Source organism: Sycon ciliatum, chromosome 2, assembly GCF_964019385.1.
Source record: "Sycon ciliatum chromosome 2, ocSycCili1.1, whole genome shotgun sequence".
Taxonomy (NCBI): Eukaryota; Metazoa; Porifera; class Calcarea; order Leucosolenida; family Sycettidae; genus Sycon; species Sycon ciliatum.
The window spans coordinates 32,110,374-32,123,339 of NC_088644.1; the positions used below are offsets into that span (position 1 = coordinate 32,110,374).

At 45.3% G+C, this 12,966-nt stretch overlaps 1 protein-coding gene and 1 long non-coding RNA gene across 2 annotated transcripts; both read left to right on the forward strand.

The window, feature by feature from the left end:
- The first annotated feature begins 2,543 nt into the window (after window positions 1-2,543).
- LOC135809720 (RNA-binding protein 33-like) lies at window positions 2,544-4,554 on the forward strand. Its single transcript, XM_065323136.1, has 2 exons — window positions 2,544-2,954; window positions 3,233-4,554. Exons 1-2 carry the CDS (start codon window positions 2,709-2,711, stop codon window positions 4,235-4,237), a joined length of 1,251 nt encoding a protein of 416 aa, XP_065179208.1. The 5' UTR covers window positions 2,544-2,708; the 3' UTR covers window positions 4,238-4,554.
- Window positions 4,555-10,327: 5,773 nt separating this feature from the next.
- Window positions 10,328-11,903, forward strand: LOC135810836 (uncharacterized). The gene is made up of 2 exons (XR_010552415.1): window positions 10,328-10,552; window positions 11,343-11,903. It is a non-coding gene; the product is annotated as an uncharacterized LOC135810836 (long non-coding RNA).
- Window positions 11,904-12,966: the final 1,063 nt, after the last annotated feature.

Here is a 12,966-nt window from a genome sequence, read left to right on the forward strand (position 1 = left end):
CGTGACGTGATTGAAACAAAAGGTGCAACATATGTTCCATATCTCACGGAATCACTTCACGAATGAATGCATTCTAGAGCTAGTTACAATCATGAACTACTCTTAGCGTACTGTGTATACTGGTCACCTCCAAAAGGCCCGCACATCGTTGAGCTGGATATCGACCAAGCACAACGTACATCATACATGTACAATGTATCACATGATTGTGACTTCGAAGTAACTATGATTAGTATAAGGCCTATTTCAGATGTCACAAACTTTGCCGTAGAAGATTGATCTTTTTCATCGTAATCAGTCGGTCGCAGGGACACCAAGGACATAAGCCATAATCAGATATTACTACTAATGGAACAGTTTGAAGTCGGCGCCTCGCCTGAACATGCATGTACCGGTACATCAGGAACTATTACTTGTACGTGTCCCACCATTGCGCCATCATCATCCACTGATTTGCATTGTGTGGTACATGTACAATTTATGTCCTTCTCAAACTACCTCAGTACTTGCCAGGCTTTAGGTAAGTCAGGAGTTTAATAGTTAGGTGACTGTGGGCAGTGCTAGTGTGGCCCTTAGCTGTTGGGGTAATCCGTCACATCCGTGTCACAGCAGTGCATGTGGGCGGATGATGTTCATCAAACTTAAAGGATGCGGTCGGTGTCGTCGTCAGCTGTGTGAGTACTTGCGTGGATGTCAGTGAACGGAAGGTAGACACCCGAAATCGGCACAGTTAATAAGTGGCTTGATGCCCTGCTGTCCTGACAGATTCCAGGCTGATACGTTGAAAGGGAACTCTCGCATCCTACCTGGTACTCATAGTAAATTTGGTTTCAGAAGACGAATTTGCATACAAGTCAAGACGCTCATATCCCTGATACGATTGCTAGCACTTGGTAGCTATCTGTGTTGTGTACCTACATGTACGTGTATGTTGCCTTGAAACTGGCACCGGCTCGCGTCAAGTGGAAAATGTCAAGACCCTGTGTAATCAAATTTCTTCCATCATCTTCATGAGCCAACTCTCTAGCTGGAAAATTAATGAATGGCTGGGATTGGCATTGAAATAACTAATTGAAATAATGCCTTTGCATGCATTAAAAACGTTAGAGTAGTTGCCAGTATGACCGCTGTTTAGTTGATTTCGTTAATATGAATTTACACGACGTACATGTACATGAACATTACACACATTGTATGTATTGGTCCGAATTGTTCCACTACATTCCACCTACATGTAAATACCGGTATACATGTATCGGATTTGTTCATAAACTGCTCCCTTCGATTTACTTCGGGGTTACGATTACAGTGTGGACGTAAAACATGTATATTTTAGTCCTGTATCAGCTGCGTGATCAAGTATCCAGCCATCCAGGGGCAACACACTTACACAGATTCTGCCTGCAGTGCAATGGTCGAGACTATACTGATGGGCTCCGGGCATTCCAAAAGAGCCACAGTTAATATCCACTTTTAAAACGGTCTAAGATTTAAAGTAAGAACCAGTGGCGCGGTTGGATGTTATTTGGGGGCAAAGCAAGCCACTCTCATGTGCATCGTCTCTCTTTGCTACGGGAAGACCAGCAGTACTAGTGATATTCGATAGATCTACGAACATGTACCAGGATACCCCTGAAGAACTGAGGAAATATCGTCGTATCTACGATTACTATAGATGTGTTACTAGTATAGATTTTTTCCTGCATGTGTTGGCGAATAAGGCAGCAAGATGCATTTAAAATACATGACTACCTAGGCTGTAGTACTATAACTTATAAGTAACTATCACATAAACAATGCCTGGAGTCGATTCTACGAGTGACTTGTTCTCATTTTAGTCCCTGGGAGGACAGCCAACCTCGTGAATAACGACCTACGGTATAACGACAGCTCAAAAGACACAATCTTCGGACATGGTGACCATTCGTCAGCATACTTTCAACCTCACAAATAACTCGCGAATAACGACACTTTTCTGATTCTGCACGCTGGATCATGGAGGCCGAGGGTCGACCGGTCGCGACTCGCAACTAACTAACGTTCTTGATCACGCGAGTACTTCAGCAGAGCGCGACCACTGGGGGCTAGCCCCCACTCAGCCATCAATCAACGTCTTTCAGTGAGGGGGTTACGCGCCGCACGTACACCCACTCACCCTCACGCGCACGCCTGCTAGCTCCAGGACCATAGCCGGGCATAGGATCCTTGGACAATCCTGGCCTGCTGCATGCCATGCATGCATGCCCCGTCGAGTTGTCCACGCGTCCTGCTCTCGGAAAGACAATCATCACCATTATGTGTGACACTCTTTTACCAAATCTTGCTTTGCATGCAGCATGCACCAGTGGCAGTGCGCGCCAACTCCTACGACTCGCACACGTACACCATGTACACACAGAACAGGTGCACTGAGCTGAGTAAGATCGGAGTTTGGCACCGAGCTGCTCGCGTGTCCAAGCCGTGGGCGGCATATCGTCGTGTCGAGCGCCAGAGTGCCTGAGGTTCTGACAACCTGCTAGGCCAGTTTATAAGAGCACGCGGTTTGTGTGCAGGAATCAGATCAATCCCTAAAAAGTCCAGAGAATGTGAACATTGGACGTGCCCTGTAAACTGAAACATCACAGCGTAGGTTTAGTCGCTCGATATTGCTATCACAGTGCAGGTCTAAGCTACTCGATATCGCTTTTCCTTGAAGAAATCATTTCAAGATGAATTCGTTCGCCTCGGAGTTTCTTAACTACAACATTCCCCTGGACAGCGATTTGACGTCCTCAGAGTTGTCCTTCGCGAGCTCAGCATGCAGTTTCAGCTCTGCTGCAAGTGGTGCATCTAGCATCCAATCGTCCCTCGGCAATGGCTTTGGAGATCTTTCCCTTGGACCTGCTGCTCCCACCACATCCATTGCAAGGCAATTGAAAGTAGATGCGTTGCGTCGACAAATTTCCGTGGAGGAGGTGAGATCCGTCAAACTCCCGCTTTGTCCTCAATAATCTCCAACTAGCGATCCTTTCAATCCATGACATTTTTCGTTCGAACAGAAGAAACATTTGCCTGGATCTATGGATAAGAGGGTCATGCAGAAGCTTCGTGACTTTCTTACTTACTGTGTAGTGCTAGCAGTGGAGAAAGAGGTTTTCTCGATCACCCATTGAAAGATTCTCAAACTGCTAATATCTCTCCTAGTAAACTAAAGTTATCTGGTATTTGCCTCTGTTGTCCTGTGTGTATTTAGACATTCGCTAGACCTCCAGCGTTCATTCAGCCTCAGCCATGTGGGTATGCACCCGCTTTGGACAACGGCAGCCTGGCCACTCGACCAGTGTTTTTGCCTCAGGGACCCCCTACTATGAACGTAGCTGATGCTTGGTCTAGTACTGCAGTGGCCACGTATGCTCCTACCTACCCACCAACCTGCGCTGACCAGCAGCCTCAGCAGCAGCAGCCTCAGCAGCAAAACTGTTCCTTTGCTCCTCAGTTTGTGCCATGTGGACCACCGACCCAGCTGAGCATGGATACACCTTGTGGACCACCAGTCAGCCAGCAGTTGAACGGAATGTCCGAGTTCACTGCAAGATATCCACCGCTGGCTGACACTCCATGCAGTGCACCGACTGCATCACTGACAGCAATGCAGCCTCTACAACTTCAGAGTATGAATGACCTGATCAACACTCCACCTATGGAGCAGCAACAGCAGTCAACAATCCTTGCTGGAGCCAGTTCTACATCCAACATGTCGCTGGGACAGGCTGGGCCAAATGAAGACCCATCATGCAAATCAATGAGCAATGCTGATGGAGATGAAAGTGATTCTGATTCTGACACATCTCCAATGATGCCTACCTGCCGTTATCACCCGCGGCTGCGCAAGACTCGTCTGAGGCCCGAAAACTCGCTGCTGACTGGCAAGCGTAAATACCGCTGTGAAATGTGCACGATGACTCTTGAAGCATGGGTGACTAACAACGGCACGAATCCCGACGCTCCTAGCAAAACCGAGCTGCTGGCGGTGGTTGGAATGACTCGCAAGCAGCTCAACTACTGGTTTGCCAACCGCCGGCGAATGGAGCGGCAGGCGGCCAAAGATCCAAACCGAGCGAAGCGCGCCAACACACTGCAACGCTGTTCTTCGGATGCGATGACGTTCGATGGCCCAAGTCCGGGCATGATGCCTAACTGGCAGGGCTACAGCGGTCCGCCACAGCAGTATCTCGATGTAAGCGCTATGGACTTCTAGCTTGGAAGAACTGAACACAATCCTCACTGACCACTGTGCCGACACGTTCCCCTGATAATCCAGCCATGAACATGTACACTATAATAGATACGATAGTGAGTCTTTACTCATCACTTAACCTTACACTGTGATCAACCTCCGGGTTCTTGATATTTGTTAACTTGAACGACCTGCTGCTGATTCTGCGTTGCCAAAATTAATGCCTTCCTTATGCATGTGTGTGCTGAACATATAACGTTACTGCAACAAACTGATCTTGAGTGCTGTCTACCCTGCCTTGTGTATATGGATATACAGACACAAGTGCAGGTGTTGAATGGCGTTGACGTGACACTGCTATCATGACTATAACTCTAGAGAGCATCAATCTACATGTGTACCACCATCCTTACACCTCAGTGTTGCCCTGAAAATTCAACAATCTCTAAAAAAAAACTGAACTGGTCAAGCTGGGAATTAGGCTCACTGCATGTACTGGTAATGGAGTTTGCGAGGGTATCTACATGTAGATCGTGTGTAAATGGTCCAGGATTGCGATAACCGTCTATACTAGAATGAACAGTAATCATCACAGGAGCAGGAATCCACCAAGGCCATGAAAGAATACACTACACCGATAACAATGGACAAATAACTGCCAGGAACTTTCTGCTCTGTGTAGTCACTGCGCAGGAGTAATTCACGACATGCATAACGTTCCTACATTCGTACCCACTGGACACAAGTCAAGTCAAGTGATTGGAAGGAATTCCTACATTTTTCCCTAAGAATGCCATGCTTGTGGATGAAGTAGTTATTGTGTGGGTTAATGGTGGTGGTGATGTACATGGCCCGTAGGATGCAATGGCTTGTAGCGATTTATTTGCTTTCCCTTTGTAGTGATTTGGGAGGCAAAGCCCAGCGGATATTCTACTTAGGAGGGGGTATACACACACCATACCTGTGTGTTACTTAGTTACTTACTAACTTAGCTCTGTCCCTCATCCAACTACAGGTACCGGCATTGCAGCACCTAACTAACCTCCGCAAGCTAGACAAGTGGCCCCCTTACTGGGCCTTATGCCATTATGGTCTTGCTTGTCCTCTAAAGGCGCTCCATTGTCAGGCATTTTTTTGCTGTCAGCTGTTCATGGCCGGTCTGATATCATTGACATTGTACTTTTGTAGCTAGCTACATGTATACTGTACTGTAGCTAGCTATAGCCTAGGCCAGCACAGGCATATATATGCGCATATGTACATAATTATGTGCGTACACGCGCGCACGTGTTCGAGATGTCAATGCTGTCCACGTGATGCTTGTATTGTAGCAGATACAATGTAATTGGCATGACAAGCATACAAGTATGCCACGAAAAGACTTCAACCTAATTCAGAGCTTACCTGACACCACATGTAGGGCTTCATCTTGAGCTTTTTAAACATTTTAGTCACACACTACGCCGCGCATACGCTTGAAAGAACTCCCCGGCTGCAATACGTACATGTATACCATGTACTGAAGAACTATTTTTAAAATTACACTGTACAGTACATGTACATGGCTGTACTAATAGTAGTGGGCCAGATTATCAGCAAGCATCCTGATTTGCAGTACTCTAGCGTTATGGAACGGTTGAGGTGCTGTTATGTATTTCTTTCTTGCTCTTGAATTGTTTATGACGTGTTTCCGTGGATGCATGCAGGGCATCCTATTTGCGCCGCCGACCACGCTCATTCTTGATCACTGCCGCTTGCAAGATTTGTACTTGTACTTGTAGGCTGGCTGCATCCGAATAATAGTGTGTTCACAGTTCAGCATCTTTTTGCAGGAATGCTTGGTAGGGAGGGCCGAAACACATGTACATGTATGCCCAAATATTTCGCATATTGTGCTCTTCGCATATTATTGCAATATTGGCCCCTTGCTTCAAAATATCCATCGAAATCACCCAAAAGCAGAAAAATATACTCGAAATATACTTGCCAAAGTTGCCATGCCACGTCGCAGCTCGAAAACACTGATATTGGAAGTTATAGAAACACGGGTGTTGAGCCAATGGTAATATGTAAAGAGAAAAGGACCTACATTGTACATGTACATGTACATGATTGTGATTGTATAAGTACATGTTTGTTTGTTTTTGTGAATCCTTCCCAAAAACAAACGCTCGTTTTATACATCGTGTAATTACTCAGCATTATTTGCAATAATAATATTTTTGGAAGTTATGGACTCGGATGGAGAGCCAAGGATTAATTTATAAGAAAGAAAAAGGACCAAGGAACTACAAGTTTCCGCGGCAATAATGTCCACTAACAACACCAGTTACTAAACAATCAGCTCATGCGATAACATTGCACGACACTGACCGACGGTGCCGACGTTCTAAAACTAACAGGCTAACAGCTCCAGCACATCTTGGATGTGCACTCCAACAGCCTTCCAACTTGGAAGTTCCTAAGTTAGTTATAGAAACAGCACAAGGAGGGGAAGGTGAGCGCAACCAAGATAAGCACGAGCTGAAGGTTTCAGCTGTAAAAGACGTTGGCAGATGTTCATGCTGTTGGAGAGCGCATCTAAGATGTGCATTCAATATGTAGTAGAGCTGTTAGACAGTTAGTCGTAGGCCTTCAGTACCGTCGGGCAGTGTCGTGCAATGTTATCGCATGAGCTGATTGTTTAGTAACTGTTGGTGTTAGTGGACATTATAGCATAACTTGTAGTTCCTTGGTCCTTTTTCTTTCTTATATATTGGAAGGTATGAAACGTATTTTTGGGTATGTGACAATGTCAATGAGGAAGGGGTGAAAGTAATGCGAGCAAAACATGCACGGCGGCACATGTGTACGGAAAGAGAACAGGTACAGTGTATGCCTGGCTTGAGCATAAAATGCTAGAAGCAGGCAAAATGCAAACGTAAATAACTGAAGGACTAAATAGAAAAGAAAGGTACAAAGTCGGGAGAACCAACAACCATGAGTCACACAATATTCAGCGCGGTGTGCAGCACTTCAATCCCTGTAGTAGCACCTACAACTAGCATGCACAAACAAAACCACAGCTCCTAAAAGCAACTGATAATATTATGCGAATTCTTTGCTCCTTGTAGCAAAATACGCTGTATTTGGTACAATATGCTAGATTTGGTACTTTATGCAACCTTGAGTATAAAGGACCAAATTATGCGAAAATAGGCGGGCCCTCCCCAGGCCCTATCCACAATGTTTGACATTTTCTGTTGAAGAAAATAATAATGTACATGTACATGTACATGTATCTGTGCTTGATATACATGCATACATGCATACATACATGCATACATGTACATGCATACATGCATACATGCATACATGTATGCATGTATGTAAACGTAAAATCACGCAGAAACCAATACTGATGATGAGTATACTAATCATTAAAGGGTTACCGAAGTCATTCTGCACATGCCTCATGCCCTGATTGAAGTCATGCCCGTGGACGACAACGTCCGAATGTGAACGAGTTATGGGAGTTATGGGGTTGTTCTGAGGCTCGAATTTACAATGTAGGTGGGAGCAGGGGAAAAGATGGATGGACAAAATTCATACCTGTTGCTGGAAGGCACTGACTTCGGCTTGACGTTGAAGGACAATTGCAACCTGTAGTACACCTGCCTCGACTGGTATGCAATCACCCACCCTAGGCACTGTCTGCATGTACTACAATGTATCGAGCGTGCGCATGAACACCTTCTCTAAAAGCGGAACGGAAGAGTGCCGTGAGACTAGAACTTGGGATTCTCATTACGAATACAGTGCCGGCAGTGTGAGATTTTTAATGTTACTACATAAACGACACTGGGCGGGCCCGGGCGGGTGTCAGGCTGGGACGCTCTAGCCTAAAAATGCACTAATCATACACCATCCCCGATCGTGCAGATCATAGTGTTCCTGCATGCCAGAAGTAAATCACTTTTCGCAAGTGTCCAATCATGTACAATGATTATGTCATGTAGATGTAGATGTAGCTTCCTGTTCCAATTCCAGGCAATGGCCAATGCATCACGGCGCGATGAACGTGTGCTTGTTTGGCGCGAATCGTTCATCGCCGGCGCCCCCCCCCCTCCCCCCTCACGCACAACGAAAATGAATGCACCTGATCCAAGCAGAAATTCGTGCACGTGTATTTCATAATGCGAAAGTGCAAACTTACTATCCACGTGTACGTGTCCGCGTCGTCGCAGTCATCACAATCTCACGCACTAGTTGTTGAACTGGACGAGAGGTAAAGAGGAGGAAAGGGTTTCGGTGGCGGCAGTTCCGCCAAAAGACACTGCTTGCATATGCTACGTTTATTGTCAGCAACTGGCAGAGCATCCTGCCGGAACTCACTCAATTCGATCAGGAACTGCTCCTTGGTACACGGGTGTACGAGGTTTTGTTTGCAATGCCAAGATGTTTCAACAGTATTTACCGGCGATGTCATCACTGTCATCAGTCGAGGATAAGGCAGTAACCGCATTCCTCACCACTCGCAATACAGTGTAATTACATGCACTTGATTGTATATTGTGTGTTGCTCCCTACGTGGGAGCTTGCGCTATTCCTGCCGACTTGACCTCTCACTTGACTGACTCACGACTGCCACCCAGGGCACACAAGAAGTCCATCGAACCGTCCTCCACTCGGCAAACCTGCAAGAAAGCACCACTCCCTGCTCAATACACAGTGTTTCGGGGAATTCACCCCTCAGGACCCTCATCAGTTGAGCTTGAGTAGGCTGAGGAAGATTGACTGATTGTGCCTGAGGTGCACCACTTACATGTACAAAGTACATATACAGTCAAACCTCTTTAGAACGAACATCAAGGGACCGATGATATTATTTTGTTCGCAATAACGGGAGTTCTTCTTATCCATGTGTTTTACCCAGTGAATACACAGGGTTTTATCCAATACAGTTACGAATACTAGTTCTTCTTAGGCAAACATTTGTCTTATCAGTGGTGTTCTTCCTAACGAGGTTTTCACTGTACATGTATTTACATGTACTTGTACTGTAGTGCTCTCCAGGAACAAACATCACCAGGGATACAAACTTACAGAGACGCTCCGTTTCCAGCGCGACAAACACCTCGTGAACACCAGATAGCAGTCGTGTGCTCTGGATGGCAGTCGTGAGTCAGTCAAGTGAGAATTCAAGTCGGCAGGAAGACCGCGAGCTCCCATATGTAGGGAGCAACACACAATTCCCCAAGTATCGGCGAAGTCACATAACCTCTTCTTCACATTGATTGTATGTCTAACACAATGTACATGTACATGATGTATTTTCGCTCCTGCTCTTGTAGTAGTTGAGCCCTCTCATGTGGGGTAGTGCCTTTGCTGTTTGCATTACGCAGAGCTCGCTGACTTGTCAGTTTGAGCACTCTGGCAAGGTACATGTACGTTCGGGCCTGATTGGAAATTTTTGTTTTCATTGCTATCAGGTTCGGCCTCATTTCCTCTGTGCTGCGCTGATGAGTTCACAAAGAACGAAACAGCATGCTGTCCGCAGATTGAGTGTATACGAAGTACATGTATGTACATGTATATGTAGGACTCAGTATAGAGTCCATGCACTATATGATGTCCAGCACCCTATATAGAGTCCATTGGTCCCAAATCCAATAGAGTCCAGGAGTCCCCTCAGTTTTGATCAGCTTCATCCTGCCGCGCAATCCCCTATAAGGAGTACACTTTTTCTACAAGTCCCCTATTCACAGTCCAGGAGTCCAGTTTATCCAGTCACGCCGTCCTGTGTGTTGTGCCCGAAAGAGAACAAAAACATTTTCAGTTTTGCTTGCCTCGTGGCAGCGCATTCCTTTCTTCACTTCAGCCATGGCTGCCAATTCTGCTGTGCAGTTGCTGACAGTAATCTGTCTCGAGGTAACCAAGGAGGATAAGGAGACGTTCAAAATCAAATCTGGAAAGCGTCTTGTGGTTCTCTGAAGACGTTTCATCAGTGCGCGGGATGAAAGCAGAAATTGCAGAACGAGAAAAGTTCAGCACAGTTCAAATCTGACGAGTCAGGTACACTGACGCTCTCTTTCGTTCGACGCCACAAGGATCCCCTGTTTGGCTGGCCATTGCTGCCAGTACCGGTAAGACGTTTGAACGGTTTCATCAGAGCGAGGGATGAAAGCAGAAAGCGGAGAAAGAGAAAAGTTCAGCACAGTTGCAATCTGACGAGTCAGATACACTGACACTCTCTTTCGTTCGACGCCACAAGGATACCCCTGTTTGACTGGACAAGAGCTGCCTGTACCACCGTGTCAAAAGGCTGTCCAACTACATGGCAGGACGATGACTGAGGTAATAAGGAAGCTTTTACTCGTTTCGATTGGTCTGCTGTTCTGTCGTTATGCTTGAATATTTTTTCCATTTTCAAGGAGCGTATCGCGTTTGTTTGATGTTGCTTGAATGAATGCCCTAAAAGTAATCAACCACTTCGTAATAGTCCTCAAGGACTGCAAGGACTTTGCATCAATCGTATATGATCGTCTAGCTATCATCAATTATTATTTTATTTCATGAGAAATGTATTTTTATCCCTGTGATAATTATGTGAACTCCACGACACTGTTCCTGTAGTATGATGTCAAATACAATGGGATCCACAAACGCAGTGCCAGTGTACTAGTAGTAGTAGGACTAGGAGGATTGCTTGTATGCCAATGACAAGAAAAAGCTTCTCAAGCTAATACTCGTATTCCCTGAAGTAACCGTTTTGATGTCACGAACATGACATTGTGTCACTGAAACTGCCTCGTGACAACAAATCATTGCATTTCCATCTTGGGGAAGACTGACTGACAGCAACGCTGTACAGATTGTTCAAATCATCTCATTTGAATTTAGTTGCAGTGAAGTGAAACACTGTGTACACTACATGTATGTTGGTGTGTCTGTGCGTCTTGAGTGGGCACAAACGATCTTATTCCTCGTATTACTAATAGATTATTGTCCCCTCCGTCACCTGTTCACAGGTCTTTGAGTGGATTGATTTTCATTGAGCATCACATTTGTTGAGAACTTGGTAGTTGTGTGCTCCCATGCATCATTACGGTAATAAGCGTATCCTTGTGCTATCTATTTGTTGCAGGTGTGCTGATCTTCAGAAGCTTGCGGAACTGAGTGCTGCTGAACATTTGCATGGCCATGAGCAATGGTGAAGCTTGCTATTGCAGTCTCAGCATGTGCTAGTATTATGCTGACCACTGCACTATGTTACCCTCTTACACTACTACGTGTATGTAAACGTGCGTGTACCCGTCCCCGTATGCATTCGTTTCGTATAATTATTTGTTATCCCTCTTGACTTTACATGTAAATGGGTGGACGTTTGCATGGCTGTTGGAGTTGGGTGTGTATTGTGTCTCTACTCTTTTTTTGGTGTTTTCTTGGCGTTGTATAAGTTTGTGTGTGTGTGTGTGTGTGTGTGTGTGTGTGTGTGTGTGTGTGTGTGCGCGCGCGCGCGCGCGCGCACAATAATTTGAAAACAAATAATTAATCCTGGGCTCTCCATTATTCTCTTTCGATTCTTGGTTTTTTTTCTAGGTATTTTCTTGGCGTTGTGTGGGTGTGTGCATGTGTGTGTGCGTGCACAATAATTTGGCAACACTACATGATTGAGATATTGTAATTTGCAGCGTCTGCGAAGAGACCACTTGATTTGAGGATGGTGTTTGTAGGGTTTTTCATGTAATGAAGTGGCTGCAGTGGCGCCTCAATACATATTTTTTTATCTTGAGAAGTGAATGATGTAAAGGATTAAAGGGAGAGGTCGTTTTCTGGTTAATATTCACTGCTTACAGCAGATCCTATGTCTATTTTCGAACTCAATAGGGGATGCGTAATTGGCTGGACTTTATACAGGGGGTGTCGTCCACATAAAGACTCTTTATAGTTGATTTCAAAGTTTGGACTCCGTACAGTTGATTTTGGACCAATGGACTCTATATAGGGGTGAAGCCAATTGGCTGGACTCTATACAGGGAGTGATGACCATCGAAACTTTGAGCTCACAGTTGATTCCAAATTTGGACTCTGTACAGTGGATTTTGGACCAATGGACTCTATATAGGGGTTGGACATCATATAGGGGCTGGACGCTCTACTGAGTCCAACATATAGATTATAGACCGGTTAGGAGGTCTATACAGGATATATAGACCGAGTAAAAGACCGAGGTCCCCCGAGGTCTTTTACGAGGTCTATATATCCTGTATAGACCAACTATGAGGTCTATAATCTATTTATCGTGTTCTCCACGCAATAGTTTCTCTTCATATACGACATATCCTTGTAATTCTAGTATTATACTATAGCATATACCGCATTGTACGGCATTGCAGGATCAAGGTCATTGTTTAAACAAGGTTCAGCATCGGTAGCACAGTGGCTGGGTGGTAAGGAAGAGTGACTGAGATTCACATGGTTGTGGGTTCAAATCCCGTCTTGTGTATTTCTGCTTTCTTCAAAAATTTCTTTTTCTAAGTTGGAGAGAAAATTTCTAAGTCCAAGAAGTTCTAAGGAGTCAAATATAAGTAGTCAAATTTAGAAAAGCGATCCTGTCAGCTTTTCTATTATTGTGTTCACATGGCGCTACCTAACGACACCGCTATTCAGACACGTTGTCTACGTAGGTACGTAAGTTTCTACGTAAGATGCTCGGTACGTGGTCCTGGACCAGGGAGCTACTCCATGGCTCCTACCATCGCGCGGCC

Bases quoted from the DNA above. Each gene is read 5' to 3' on its own strand.
- LOC135809720 (XM_065323136.1), top strand. From the start codon at position 2,709: ATGAATTCGTTCGCCTCGGAGTTTCTTAACTACAACATTCCCCTGGAC. The intron at 2,955-3,232 runs GTGAGATCCGTC...GTGTGTATTTAG, and splicing joins GACAAATTTCCGTGGAGGAG to ACATTCGCTAGACCTCCAGC.